The sequence below is a fragment of the Eriocheir sinensis genome, unplaced genomic scaffold (assembly GCF_024679095.1).
Source record: "Eriocheir sinensis breed Jianghai 21 unplaced genomic scaffold, ASM2467909v1 Scaffold398, whole genome shotgun sequence".
Classification (NCBI taxonomy): Eukaryota; Metazoa; Arthropoda; class Malacostraca; order Decapoda; family Varunidae; genus Eriocheir; species Eriocheir sinensis.
In genome coordinates, this window is record NW_026111718.1 from 107,195 (window position 1) to 122,500 (window position 15,306).

At 44.7% G+C, this 15,306-nt stretch overlaps 1 protein-coding gene across 1 annotated transcript; it reads left to right on the top strand.

Annotated features, from left to right (window-relative positions):
* Window positions 1–10,691: 10,691 nt before the first annotated feature.
* On the top strand, window positions 10,692–12,452 carry LOC126992082 (uncharacterized). Its single transcript, XM_050850764.1, has 3 exons — window positions 10,692–10,915; window positions 11,762–11,852; window positions 11,940–12,452. The coding sequence occupies exons 1-3, from the start codon at window positions 10,908–10,910 to the stop codon at window positions 12,117–12,119; spliced, it is 279 nt and encodes a 92-aa protein (XP_050706721.1). The 5' UTR covers window positions 10,692–10,907; the 3' UTR covers window positions 12,120–12,452.
* Window positions 12,453–15,306: the final 2,854 nt, after the last annotated feature.

Sequence of the window (15,306 nt, forward strand, 5' to 3'; positions counted from 1 at the left end):
TTATTTCTCTTGTGGTTGTTGTTGGAGTGGTTTTGATTATTGTAGGTGTGGTTTTAGTTGTTGGTGGGGTTGTTTCTCTTGTGGTTGTTATTTGAGTGGTTTCTGTAGTAATTATGATTGTTTCTATTGTGGTTGTTGGTGGAGTGATTTTGGTTGTCGTTGGAGTGGTGGTGGTTATGGTTGGATTGGTTGTGGTTATGGTTGGAGTGGTAGTGGTAGTGGATGGAGTCGGTGTGGTCGTTGATGGAGTGGTTGTGGTAGTGACTGGAGTGGTTGTGATTGTGACTGGAGTAGTTGTGGTAGTGGTTGTGGCTTTGATTGGAGTGGTTGTGGTTGTGGATGTAGTTGATGTGTTTGTGGTGGTGGTTGGTGTGGTTGGGGTAGAGATGAGTGGTTGTGGTTGTGGTTGGAGTGGTAGTGGTTGTGGATGTGGTTGGGGTGGTTGTGGTAGAGGATGGATTGACTGTGGTTGTTGTTGTGGTTGTAGATGTGGTTGATGTAGTTGTGGTAGTGATTGGTGGTTGTTGTAGTGCTTGGAGTGGTTTTGTGTGTTGTTGTGGTCGGTGTAGTGGTAGTAGTGGTTGTGGTTGTGGATGTTGTTGGAGTGGTTGTGGTTGTGACTGGAATGGTTGTGGTAATGGTTGGAGGGACTGTGGTTGTTGTTGGAGTGGTTGTGGTTGTGGTTTTGCTGGAGTGGTTGTGGTTGTGGTTTTGCTGGAGTGGTAGTGGTTGTTATTTTGGTTGGAGTGGTTGTGGTTGTGGGTTTGATTGGAGTATTTGTGGTAGTGGTTGGAGTTGTCGTAGTAATGGTAGCTGTTGGAGTGGTTTTTGTTATTGTTAGCATCGGTGTGGTTGTGTTTGGTGTGGTTGTGGTTGTGGTTGTGGTGGGTGTGGTTTTGTTAGTGGTTGGAGTGGATGTGGTAGTTGTTGGAGTAGTTGTGGATGTGGTTGTGGTGGTTCTGGTTGTGGTAGTGCTTGGAGTGGTTGTGGCAGCGGTTGGAGTTGTTGTGGTAGTGGTTGGAGTCGTTGTGGATGTGGTGGGTGTGGCGTTGGTTGTTGGAGTGGTTGGAGTGGTTGTGATAGTGGTTGGAGTGGTTGTGTGAGTGGTTGGAGTAGTTGTGGATGTGGTTGTGGTGGTTCTGGTTGTGGTAGTGGAGTGGTTGTGGTAGTGGTTGGAATGGTTGTGGTAGTGGCTGGAGTAATTCTGGTTGTGGTAGTGGTTGGAGTGGTTGTGGTAATGGTTGGAATGGTTGTGGTAGTTGGAGTGGTTGTGGTAATGGTTGGAGTAGTGGTGGATGGTTGAGATGGTTCTGGTTGTGGTAGTGGTTGGAGTGGTTGTGGTAGTGGTTGGAGCATTTGTGGATGTGGTAGTGGTGGGACTGGTTGTGGTAGTGGTTGGAGTGGTTGTGGTAGTGGTTGGAGTAGTTGTGGATGTGGTTGTGGTGGTTCTGGTTGTGGTAGTGGCTGGAGTGGTTGTGGTAGTTGTTGGAGTGGTTCTGGTTGTAGTGGTTGGAGTTGTTGTGGTAGTGGTTGGAGTAGTTCTGGTTGTGGTAGTGGTTAGAGTGGTTGTGGTAGTGGCTGGAGTGGTTGTGGTAGTTGGAGTGGTTGTGGTAGTGGTTGGAGAAGTTCTGGTTGTGGTAGTGGTTGGGGTAGTTGTGGATATGGTTGGGGTGGTTCTGGTTGTGGTTGTGGGAGTGGGTAGTGGCTGGAGTGTGGTAGTGGTTGGAGTAGTTCTGGTTGTGGTAGTGGTTGGAGTAGTTCTGGTTGTGGTAGTGGCTGGAGTGGTTGTGGTTGTGGTTGGAGTGGTTGTGGTAGTGGTTGGAGTGGTTGTGGTAGTAGTTGGAGTGGTTGTGGTAGTGGTTGGAGTAGTTGTGGATGTGGTTGGGGTGGTTCTGGTTGTGGTAGTGGTTGGAGTAGTTGTGAATGTGGTTGTAGTGGTTGTGGTTGTGGTAGTGGTTGGAGTAGTTGTGGATGTGGGTGGAGTAGTTGTGGTAGTGGTAGTGGTTGGGGTGGTTGTGATAGCAGTTGGAATTGTTGGGGTTGTGGCTGGAGAGAATGTGGTTGTGGTTATGGTTTCGGTTGGAGTGGATGTGGTTGGAACTGTTGTGGTTTTGGCTGGAGTGGTTGTGGTAGTGGTTGGAGGGGTGGTGGTAGTGGTTGGAGTGGTTGTGGTAGTGGTTGGAGGGGTGGTGGTAGTGGTTGGAGTGGTTGTGGTAGTGGTTGGAGTAGTTGTGGTAGTGGTTGGGGTGGTTGTGGTAGTGGTTGGAGTAGTTGTGGATGTGGTTGGGGTGGTTGTGGTTGTGGTAGTGGTTGGAGTAGTTGTGGATGTGGTTGCAGTAGTTGTGATAGTGGTTGGAGTGGTTGTGGTAGTAGTTGGAATTGTTGTGGTTGTGGTTATGGTTTCGGTTGGAGTGGATGTGGTTGGAACCGTTGCGGTTTTGGCTGGAGTGGTTGTGGTAGTGGTTGGAGTGGTTGGAGTGGTTGTGGTTGTGGTTGAAAGGGTTGTGGTAGTGGCTGGGGTGGTTGTGGTTGTGGATGTGGTTGTTTTTGGAGTCCTTGTCGTTTTGGTTGTGTGTGAGGCGGTGATGTATGTGCTGCCTCCTTGACTTGACGTGGCGGCATTGCTACTTGAATGGGACACTGTCAGGTTCTTTGGTAACATTAGGGTTGTGGCCGCTGGTGGAGTTGGAGAGTGGGGAGCCTTGCTCGTGGTTGACTGAGTGGTGGAAGTGGATACTGTTGGAGTTGTGGTGATGACTTGCGGTATGGTGGTGATAGTATGTCCGTTCGTGGTGGCAATGGTGGTGGTGACGTGTAGCGTGTTGGAGAGCGTGGTTGCTGCCGCGGTGGCGGTGTTAGGGTTAGTGATGGAAGGTACGAGAGTGATGGTTATGATGGAGGTGACAGGTGGGGTTGTGGGGGTGCCAGGTGTGGTGAGATAGGTGGTGAGGATGGTGGTGTTGAGCGAGGCGGTGTAGCTGGTGGTCGTCATAGCTGAAGGAAAGAGATAGGGAACGCGTTATTGTAAAGCATTTCTCTGGCAAATATCCTAAAAAGTAGAATATGGAAAAATGCAATAGTGTTTATATTTGCAAGTAAATTATATTTTTTGATCTCTATTTTGAATCCGATGAGTGATTGCTTTTGAATTATAAAAGATATACAGTTATTTGAGTTCGTATTGAGTATCTAGACAGATTTGGCGCTACCCGTGTGTAACTAGTCGAGAAAGATTTTAAGTCAGTGGTTTACCCATAAAAATCACACTACACAGAATAAAAATACACATATTATAATATGATATTGTTTACACACACACACACACACACACACACACACACACACACAAATATATATATATATATATATATATATATATATATATATATAGATATATATATATATATATATATATATATATATATATATATATATAGGTATATTAATTTATTTATATTCAAATAGTTAAACAAAGTGTGGGACTTATTAGGTTATCATAGCTGCCTCATACGCACTACTTTCTGCAACTCCAGAGTTTGGTGGCCGTGGGTAATTTCATCCAACTCTTGAGTAGCCAATATATAATGGTAGTTGAAGTGAGAAGAGTGGATCTCAAGATAGAGATATTTAGTAGGCACTGATGATCAGCTCCAACCCGTTAGTGGCGGCGGATATTTTTGTTTTGCTGTTTGTCTCATGCTGTCCCCCGGTGCTTCCCTTGACAGACGTTACTGAAGACAGGCTTGTTGAAGAGCATGTGGTTGATCCAGGCAGTGGCTGAAAAATCATCAGCCGACGGTGGGACTAAGGTCGGGACCTTGCGTTCATCCTTTTAACACCGTTGGCCTCGTTCAGTTCTGCACACACTTCGCGGCTATCATTTACTTTTCTGGCATTTGTAAACTGAGTAGTAATGTTATGTCATAATGAAGTTAAAAACTAGAGATGTGACGATACTACATTGTTGGCCGATACATATATTCCGATACTAACAAATGGCCGATATTTTGCCGATATCGATACTTTTTTATTTTGATTACATGTTTGATTATAAAAGTATGGAATTACTTATATTTTAAAATTAGAAAGAAGGAAATTTGTGAATAACTTTTAAGTTGATGGTCTTAAAAGTTGATGGAAAAAAATTGAAAGTCGTGGAGTCTTGAATCACATCATGAATAAACCAGAAAGTATCGGAGTATCGGCCATCACCTTGCCGATACCGATACCGATACTACAAGTAAAGGCCGATATTGCCGATATCGATACCAATACTATCGGCACATCTCTATTAAAAACTTTAAAGAAGGGCCACGTGCGCATACCTTTCGTAACTGATGTGCATGCGAAGTTTCATTAAAACATTGATTAGTTGAGTGTGGCTTTGGAAGTACACACACACACACACACACACACACACACACACACAGACAGACACACAAACGCGCGCCCACATACACACACACACACACACACACACACACACACACACACACACACACACACACACACACACACACACACACACGCCGAGCTTAAATATAGATAATTCTTAGATTATTAAGCATTATGTTGAGAAAGTAACATTAAAATGAACTAAATACAAATGAAACAGTTATCTGCCTCCATCACTGCCGTAACATAACAAGCTGAATATGAAAAAGAAACTATGACAGTGCAAATAAGATACGAATTTCTATTCCATGCCTACAGTTATTGAAATTAAATAAATATTGCTTACTGGTAGAGCTTTGGAACATATTTAGAACAATGAGGATGTAGTGAGGACTTAGCCAGTGATCGACGTGTGTAAAGGGACGGCGACGGAGGGCTGTAACTCACACGGAAGGTGGGACACGTCGGGCACCTTGCAGTAGCACCGCCGCCGACAGTCGTGCGCCTCGATTTTCCATCCTGGCTTCTGCATGCGTCACAAAACACACTGTGGTCACGTCTCGACTCAGAAACTACTGCCAGCATAATGATCTCTTAGACTTAGAGGGAAAAATAATGTCCGTACAAACCAAATCAGAGGCCCAAGCATCGTAAGTTTCTTGCCACGTGTCGGCCTGCACCACCGGAACCGTCACAAGCAGCACCAGCAGCATTAACGGCGGCGGAAGAAAAGTCCTGTGAAATGTATGGGGTGAAAGTTTCTGGAAGATCCGTTTGTTGTCAGAAGGAGAGAATTGTGTTAGCTCGTGCTTCAGCTTTATTTTCTTGTTTTGTTTCTTGCTGCGCCGTTCTTTGTATACAAATTAAAGGGTATTGCAGCAGTTGTCGGAAATGTAAGCTACGTGCACTTGTCTGATAATTAACACTTGCTTAATCGTTAAAATTAACTAACTATTGAATACAAACATGGTAATGCACATATACGTATTGAATAATTTCCCAACTCTGTATCAAGTAAAGGCAAAAAAATTCGAACGGGAAACATAAGAATAAGTAATTAATTTTCAATATTTTAGATTTTGGCGAGATTGTCACCGAAGCTTTGTTTAAACAAGGACCCAGCAAACACGGCTTTATGTTTTGTTGTTTCTTGTGTAGTTGTTCAATAACTGAGAGCCGTAACCGCTTTGGGGAATCCTTGAGGAACTGAGGAGGCTCACTGCGTCACTTATGATGAGGCTCTGTTGTTCGTTACCGAATGTATTTTTCCACCATGGAATATTGATTTTGTTCACTTCAAAACTCGTATTCAGTAATATCCAGTAAGTTACAATAAGTGCAGGTTCTCAAAGAAGAGACTGCTGAATAATGGCCTTTGCTTTAAATACCTGCTTTGCTCCTCTCCCCTCAAGATTTTATCACCGATGTTCACAGTACAGAGTAGGCAGAGTTAGTGTTCGCAATGTTTGGTGGGAGGTCACAGGTGTGTGTGTACGTGGGCTGCAGGGCAGGTGATGTGTGTTGAAATGCTAATAGTGCATATACTTTTAGATGATATATGGTTGCTCATGTATCCTCAGCAAGTGTTCAGAAGTGTCGTAAACGTCAACTTGATAAACACTTGATGAAATGATAGCGATTATAAATGTCTATAGACATAGGCGATATTCAATTTGACATTTATTAACCTTTGATCAATAATGCTAATTTATGACCCCTGTTTCAAGGAGAGGAGATGAAGAATCCTATCAAATTGAAAATTTGGCGATAAAATTATTTTTATAATCATCATTTTGACTTCATGTAATGTAACCACTATTTGCTGGCCTAAGTATTATTTCATTTGACTTTTAGGTCCAAAAAACCCTGTTGACATGCTTTTAAGTTAATGAAAAAAAAAAAAAAATCTGACACAAATTCTCTATTGAATCATAAGTGTTTAGTATATGTCAGTATTGCATATAAGTGCTCTAGGGCTGCGGCTGAATGGTCACTGTCTGAAAGTGGAGGACGCTCAAGCCTGGCGCTGAAGTTCCTCTCATGGGGGAGATGGAAAGCTTACGATCATTGATGAGAACTTGAAATTGCCTGCGTGCTTTATATTTGTCAATGATAACTTATGTTGTAATGATTAAGTTACGTAACACCCCACTTGCATGTTCCGGTGTGTGTGTGTGTTTTTTTTTTTTTTTTTTTTTTTTTTTTTTTTTTTTACGTTGTTGCCTATTGCGCCGGTAGGCATCTTCCCGGTGGGGCCTGATGGTCGGCCCAAGGCTTCTTCCAGGTGGGGCCTGATGGTCGGCCCAGCCCGTTCTGGCGCAGGCGAGTGTTTATAGTGGCGCCATCTTGCATTGGCTCATGCTGCCCCCCGAAACTCGTACTTGATTCGCTTGGACGGCTTCCTCTAGAGTCCGGGTTGATGGGTGGTCTTCAGGACAGCATGTGGGTAGTTTTAAGCCACTCGGCGGTGACCGAAAAATCCGAGTGGTAGCGTGAGGATTCGAACCCGCGTCGTCCATCACGCGGCGAATGTGGGTCCAGTACGCTATAATTATATCTTTTTCTTGCCATATAACTGTATGTTACCTTAATTTGATATCAATGTTTTGTTTGTTTGAGAAAGGTACAGATTATGCGATAGCCTTCTTTTCATAGCGTGTGTGCGTCACTTCTGATTTCTATGGTCGATTGATGTAATTTCTATAGATAAGTGGTCAGCGTGTGGGCGTAGGTTCCTGAAATGCTACCCTACAAACTGACAACACACACACACACACACACACACACACACACACACACACACACACACACACACACACACCGCCCGGTAGCTCAGTGGTTAAAGTTCTGCGCTGCCAGGCTCCGGCGGAGGTTCGAGCCCCGCTCAGGCCAGTATTTTTTCGCTGACAAGGAGGTGTTACTGTCCCCCCTTGATCAAGAGGGATGGGGGATGTGGTGTGTGTGTGTGTGTGTGTGTGTGTGTGTGTGTGTGTGTGTGTGTGTGTGTGTGTGAGAGAGAGAGAGAGAGAGAGAGAGAGAGAGAGAGAGAGAGAGAGAGAGAGAGAGAGAGAGAGAGAGAGAGAGAGAGAGAGAGAGAGAGAGAGAGAGAGAGAGAGAGAGAGAGAGAGAGATTTACGTAGATAGATTTACATAGAAAATCAGACCACACCCCATGGTCCAGACTTGGTGGTCTGTCCAAACCTAAGCGATTTTACATTAATCAGAAGACTCCAAACGTTGCATTTCTACTCTAGTTGATATTAAGTTGAAGGAAGTGACGGTCGAGCTTAATTTTGAAGGAGTCAATCGTGTTACACTGGACCACTGACGGTGGAAGCTTATTCCATTCTCGCACTACAACGTTGGTGAAGAAAAATTTGGTGCAGTCTGAATTTACTTGTCTACATCTGAGTTTTACGCCATTGTTCCTCGTGCGCAAAGTGTCATCGATCATAAACAATGTTGATCTGTCTACATTCGTGAAACCATTAAGTATTTTAAAACATTCGATCAGTTTTCCTCGGAGGCGACGTTTCTCAAGAGAGAACATGTTAAGGGTAGAAAGCCTTTCTTCGTAGGATTTGTTGCGCAAGGAAGGGATCATTTTCGTTGCCCGACGCTGAACACCTTCTAATTTAGCAATATCCTTTGCATGGTGGGGAGACCAAAACTGTACCGCATATTCCAAGTGGGGTCTGACTAAACTGTTGTAGAGCGGGAGTATTACATCTTTATTCTTGAATACAAAGTTTCTTTTAATGAAGCCCAACATTCTGTTCGCTTTATTTGCTGCATCGATGCATTGCTGTGAGAATTTGAGGTTTGACGCGATTTTGACCCCCAAGTCTTTGACGCATTGAACGCTTTTGAGTTTAACGCCGCGCATTTCGTATTCGAACTTCTTATTCCTCGTTCCAACTTGAATGACCTGGCACTTGTCTACGTTAAAGGGCATCTCCCATTATAAAGGGAGAGAGAGAGAGAGAGAGAGAGAGAGAGAGAGAGAGAGAGAGAGAGAGAGAGAGAGAGAGAGAGAGAGAGAGAGAGAGAGAGAGAGAGACGGCTTCACCCTAACAATTATAAAGCAGGGTTCTACAACGCTACCTGCCTCGCCACGTCCTCGCACCGGGTGTGTTATGCTCGGAGTTTTCTATAAGGTTGACACCTGTCATGCTGTTGTCACGTGCGTCTATTTTCCCTTGATTCAGCATTAGCTGACCGAGCATCTGCTCTTAACACTGTCTCCCTTGAAGACCCCCCAGTCCGCTCCGCGCACCAACAACCCACCCCAGCCCTTACTGCTATGTCCCCGTATATACTCCTGTTACTATTGGGAAAATACTACTTTTACTACAGGCTTTATCATTTTGTAATGACAAGAACATGGGCGGTATCAGAAACAGGAGGCTCGTGGGTCATGGCAGCAGGAGGGAGGGTTTATCCCTGAGGGCACTACTCCCCGGGGCAGAATGTCCTGGGTCTGGATATATAGTCTAAACGTTTCTTACACCGGAAGCCGTTTGGATCGATGTTTGTCCTGTATAATTATATCTTTTTCTTGCCATATAACTGTATGTTACCTTAATTTGATATCAATGTTTTGTTTGTTTGAGAAAGGTACAGATTATGCGATAGCCTTCTTTTCATAGCGTGTGTGCGTCACTTCTGATTTCTATGGTCGATTGATGTAATTTCTATAGATAAGTGGTCAGCGTGTGGGCGTAGGTTCCTGGAATGCTACCCTACAAACTGACAACACACACACACACACACACACACACACACACACACACACACACACACACACACACACACAAACACACACACACACACACCGCTCCGGTAGCTCAGTGGTTAAAGTTCTGCGCTGCCAGGCTCCGGCGGAGGTTCGAGCCCCGCCCGCTCAGGCCAGGATTTTTTCGCTGACAAGGAGGGGTTACTGTCCCCCCTTGAGCAAGAGGGATGGGGGATGTGGTGTGTGTAGGTCCCGGCAGTGCCCAGAGATCGACTATAATGAGCCTTTCTATTGTCGGGAGGGTACTTAACATAAGAACATAAGAACGCAGGAGTCTGCAAGAGGCCGGTAGGCCTGTACGAGGCAGCTCCTTTGACCCTAAGCTCCCGTGTATCTAACCCCACCTAATATCGCTGTCCATGAATTTATCTAGTCTATTTTTGAATGTGACAATTGTATTGGCACTCACCACATGACTGCTAAGCCTATTCCACTCATCCACCACCCTGTTAGTAAACCAATTTTTGCCTATGTCCCTGTTGAATCTGAATTTATCCAGTTTAAACCCGTTACTTCGTGTCCTACCCGGTTCTCTTACCAACAAAACCTTATGAATGTCTCCCTTATTAAAGCCCTTCATCCATTTATAAACCTCGATCATGTCTCCACGCACCCTTCGCCTTTCTAGAGAATGCAAGTTTAACTGTTTGAGTCTTTCCTCGTATGGCAAGTTTCTCAACCCCTGAATCATCTTAGTCATCCTCCTCTGCACCGATTCTAACATTTTGATATCCATTCTATAGTAGGGTGACCAGAACTGAACCGCATAGTCAAGATGAGGTCTAACTAATGCTAAATATAGTTTGAGGAAGACTTCGGGGCTTCTGTTGCTTACGCTCCTTGAAATAAATCCCAGTACCCTATTAGCTCGATTTCTAGCTTGAATGCATTGTGCCCTTGGACGGAGATCAGAGCTCACTAAGACCCCTAAATCCCTCTCGCACCCAGACCTACTTATGAGAGTGTCATTTAAGCAATAGTTAGTTACTTGCTAGAGATGACGAGTCGAAGTCGTGACCAGACCTTGATGAATTACACACACACACACACACACACACACACACACACACACACACACACACACACACCTGAGAGTGATTGTAAGCTAACAATTAATGGCTGTAATTTTTAATTAAATTTGGTAATTATTATCTTCTAAATACTTCGGGCAAGACTACAAGTTTGAAGAAAGTACACAAGCAAGTTCCGACATGATAGTGGAGTGCTGGCTTCTTTTCTTGGTGACTGAGTCATTAACGACGTCGGTCCTGCACACACTTGGACCACACATCGTTTTACTAAAAGTGAGGCCGCGTCAAGAGCCTCCTCCACCTGCAGCTCATCCTTCACCTTTAATGGCAGCCGTGACATTTTCCTCATGTAAGGCCTGACCGAACCTATCGAATTAGCCTTTCAGGTCGAAATTATTCGGACACAAATGTATCGTGGCGTCGAGGTAAGGCGTGAACACCTGCAACTTGTGCCCCACCCTCTGGCGGTGCTAAGGTGCAGTAGTGGTGAGGTGGAATCAGTGGCCAGGCGGTAAGGGCCGCTTGGCGTCTCCATGCGGACACTTGTGGGCAGATAACAGCAAACCAGCCATCCACGTAATACTCTGTGGAACACCCATCACGGCTACCTCTTCGTCAGGAAAGTTCGAGAGTCTTCAGCTTTCAGATCTGATTTTCGCCTTCGGAGAAGCAAAAATTAAACAGCAATGCTGAGGTAATTTAGCTGCACTGTCTCGCAATACTCTTGACATCTATTGATTCTTATTTATATTCGTTGCAACACAGGATGATTCCTCAGTATGAATATATTTTTTACTTGGCTTAGGATAATCAGTATTGAAGTACGGTATTAATAACAGTATGAAAACTTACATTAATTGTCATAATCCAGTACCTAATGAATTAATTAAGATAATTTTTTTTTATAGGAAGTCGCACTTATTATTAAATACTTTCTTCTCGAAACAAGTCCCTGTCCAAGGGAATTTCTTAGATATTTGATGAGTACCCAGTATTGTCGTTACACATTTAAGATATAAATGCGGCTGACTACACTTTCTAAAGCAGAAATATCATGCAGAACCAAGTATTCAGAATTTTCTTTGTATCTGTCTTCGGTGAGTCTGTAGAAACAGGTGATATTTTTCTTTATCGTTTTGGCTGTTTTTCAGTTCATGAAGTAATAATGCCACTAGTCATTTTCACGTTCACATGATTTAATTATACTTAAAACATATACATCACCTGTGTTGAGCAAATGATTTCTTGGATGGAATAATTTTGCCTTTTGAAAAAATAATTATAAACAGGGGCGATAGTAAATATTGACATCTGTCTACGAGAAATAGTGTTTCATGATTAAAAATTTTCTTTAAACATAATTCAATACATATATCAAGTTTGCAGTATTGGAAAGTATCACGTCATGAAACATTTGTCTCACTTTGTTGCCTCTTACCTAGTAAACAAATATAGGATTCAAAGCGTCCAGCTTGACACGTCTGGTTGGCTAGTCGCCAGACCACCCCTCTGCCCCCAACCCTTCAATTAAAATTTGCAGAGTGTCTGTGCTGCTTTCCGTAGCCGTGGTGGGCTGCCTCGCCTTTGACTTCACCCAGACGGACCGCTACAAGACATGGGCGGCTGACCTGGTGAGTTGACTCGAAGGCGACAATGGTGAATTCTAACACTAACTAACAACACAAAAGAACAGCGACTAGAGATATTTAACTCCCCAGAAACCCGGCTTCACCATCAAGATGAACGACAGCGGGGATCGTCGCTGCTACTGCAAGGTGCCGCTGGGCGCCTCCAGCAGCTTCAGTTTTAACCCCATCGGCGTGCTGTCCTCGTCACCCCTCCAGTCTTCCAGTTTTGAGTTTCACTTCCTGACGAAGCCTCCCACCAACAACACTTAGATTGTCAGCCAGGCTGCGGGGACCGGCAGGGGATCCTTGGCGACACTGGCTGAGCCTTCCCATGGAGAAAACCGTACTCCAAATGCGAGATCGTAGAACATTTTCCATTCTTAAACTGCCGTTTCTTTATTCACTGGGTTTAAAAATAACATTATTTTACACAGCCTTGAAGGAGATCATAAGAAATTTTAAAAAGTAGACAATGAACGTAATAATTTAAACAAAATTGGTACATTGAATTTAGTTAGGTGATAACTGATATAAGTGAAGGATACCGAACAATGTTGTCCATATGAAAATGCATCGCCTCTTTAATAAATACTGTCATCCAAGCTCCAACTGTTTTCCTCTTTTTTTGCGCCACCCATGATGACCAGCCTAGAATTTTTAGTAATTCTCTTTCGGGTCAGGGCAATGCTGCGGTATTCAAATAATGTCCATAGAAAAAGCAGCAATATCTCACAGAGCATCATTTTTGTGTTTGTGACGAACAACGTGTTTCGAAATATCTTATATTTATCTGTGTTTTGAGGGTTTATCGGTGTGCTGAGTTCTTTGCAACTGACATAGGCTTGTTGTTGCAACACTCAAGCTTCATGTCAGGTCAAGAAGAATCTCGAGATGCAACACTACTGTGTTCCATCTCGAGAGGCTGAAGGACCTGGCATGTGTTCAGGAGTATGCAGTGACAGTCTCAAATCGGTTCGATGTGGTCAGCACCCTGGAGGATCCAGCAGAACTGTGGGATACCTTCAAACGTGAGACTCTGCGAGCTGCCAAGGAGTGCACTGAAGAGCGGCCGAGATCTAGGAGTGGCTTTGCCTCGGTAGAGACGCTGGAGAATATTGAGGAGAGTCGCGCTGCCAGACTTGCTGGGAATCGGGACCAATACAGGGCTCTGCCGCGTAGGACTAGAGCTCTCACAAAAGGTAGGTCATGCCTCACCAATCTCTTGTCCTTCTACAATAAAGTATTTGAGGCGGTTGACAGAGATGAAAATTATGATGTAATCTATCTTGATTTTAGTAAAGCGTTTGACAAAGTTCCTCACCAACGACTGTTGCTTAAATTACAGGCTCACGGAGTAGAGGGTAAAGTTTTGAACTGGGTCAAGGCGTGGCTTAGCAATAGGAAGCAAAGAGTGCAAATCAATGGTAAAAGATCTGACTGGGGATGTGTTACGAGTGGGGTCCCACAAGGTTCGGTATTAGGTCCACTTTTGTTTATTATTTATATCAATGACTTAGACACAGGAATTAGTAGTGATGTTAGTAAATTTGCAGATGATACCAAGATCGGTAGAGTAATTGAGTCGGATCAGGACGCTAGTATTCTCCAAGGTGAACTCAACAGATTATATGACTGGGCGGATAAATGGCAGATGGAGTTCAATGTAGGGAAGTGCAGTATTCTGAGTGTAGGTAGGAACAACCCTCACATAACTATTGCTTAAAATGACACTCTCATAAGTAGGTCTAAAAGCGAGAGGGATTTAGGGTCTTAGTGAGCTCTGATCTCCGTCCAAGGGCACAATGCATTCAAGCTAGAAATCGAGCTAATAGGGTACTGGGATTTATTTCAAGGAGCGTAAGCAACAGAAGCCCCAAGTCTTCCTCAAACTATATTTAGCATTAGTTAGACCTCATCTTGACTATGCGGTTCAGTTCTGGTCACCCTACTATAGAATGGATATCAAAATGTTAGAATCGGTGCAGAGGAGGATGACTAAGATGATTCAGGGGTTGAGAAACTTGCCATACGAGGAAAGACTCAAACAGTTAAACTTGCATTCTCTAGAAAGGCGAAGGGTGCGTGGAGACATGATCGAGGTTTATAAATGGATGAAGGGCTTTAATAAGGGAGACATTCATAAGGTTTTGTTGGTAAGAGAACCGGGTAGGACACGAAGTAACGGGTTTAAACTGGATAAATTCAGATTCAACAGGGACATAGGCAAAAATTGGTTTACTAATAGGGTGGTGGATGAGTGGAATAGGCTTAGCAGTCATGTGGTGAGTGCCAATACAATTGTCACATTCAAAAATAGACTAGATAAATTCATGGACAGCGATATTAGGTGGGGTTAGATACACGGGAGCTTAGGGTCAAAGGAGCTGCCTCGTACAGGCCTACCGGCCTCTTGCAGACTCCTGCGTTCTTATGTTCTTATGTTCTCCTGAGGAGAGACAAGGAGAGGTATGTCAGGGATCTCGCTGAGGAAGTCGAGGGCCATTTAAAGGCGAATGATCTCCGACCTGCTTACCGAGCCCTGAAGAAGCTCCGCTCCAAGTCTCACTCTCAGGTGAGCGCTATCTGAACAGCTGACGGCTGCCTCGTGATGGACATGGATGGGCAGATGGCTCGTTGGGCTGAGTACTTTGAGCAGGTGTACATGGCGGACCTTCCACGTGGGCAGCTTCCAGTTGCTGGGTTGCAGGTGGCGGATGATGATCAATCCATTGACGAAAGCCCACCTCTCTGGTTGAGGTCAGAGAGGCTGTGGCAAAGTTGAGGGGTGGAAAGGCACCTGGCACCTGTAACATTAGTGCGGAGCTGCTCAAAGCTAGAGGTGAGGCTGGAGCTGGAGGTGAGGAGGTGATCCGCGGGTTGCATGCGATCTTGACTACTGTATGGCAGTCCGGTACCATTCCTCCTGACTGGAAGAGGGGGTTGGTCGTCCCTAACTGGAAAGGGAAAGGGGACCACCAGGACTGCAACAACTACCGTGGTATTACACTGCTCAGGGTGCCAGGCAAAGTGGTTGCCCACCTATTGCTGATGCAAATTCGCAGCCAGCTGCTGAAGCTGCAGAGACCTGAACAGTCTGGGTTCACGCCTGGTAAGTCAACAACTGACCGTATCCTAGCGCTTCGCGTACTGGTGGAGCGCCGACGTGAGTTTCGACAGGGGATGCTTGCAGCCAAAGTCGATCTCAAGTAGGCGTTTGATTCAGTGCATCGCGAGGCACTCTGGGATCTTCTGCTACTCCGTGGTACTGGCATTCCTCCGAGGACTACTGGTTTGCTGACTGGCTTGTATTCTGGGACAGAGAGCGCTTTTCAACATTTGTATAGACTGGGTACTGGGCAGAACTGTGGACCAGAGTAATTGCGGAGCATCCATTGGCAATACCAGGGTCACTGACCTTGTTTTTGCTGATGATGCAGCAATCCTGGCGGAGTCGCTA

Excerpts from the sequence above, each read along its gene's own strand:
- LOC126992082 (XM_050850764.1), top strand. Across the intron at positions 11,853-11,939 it reads AGACATGGGCGGCTGACCTG|AAACCCGGCTTCACCATCAA; the intron begins GTGAGTTGACTC and ends TTAACTCCCCAG.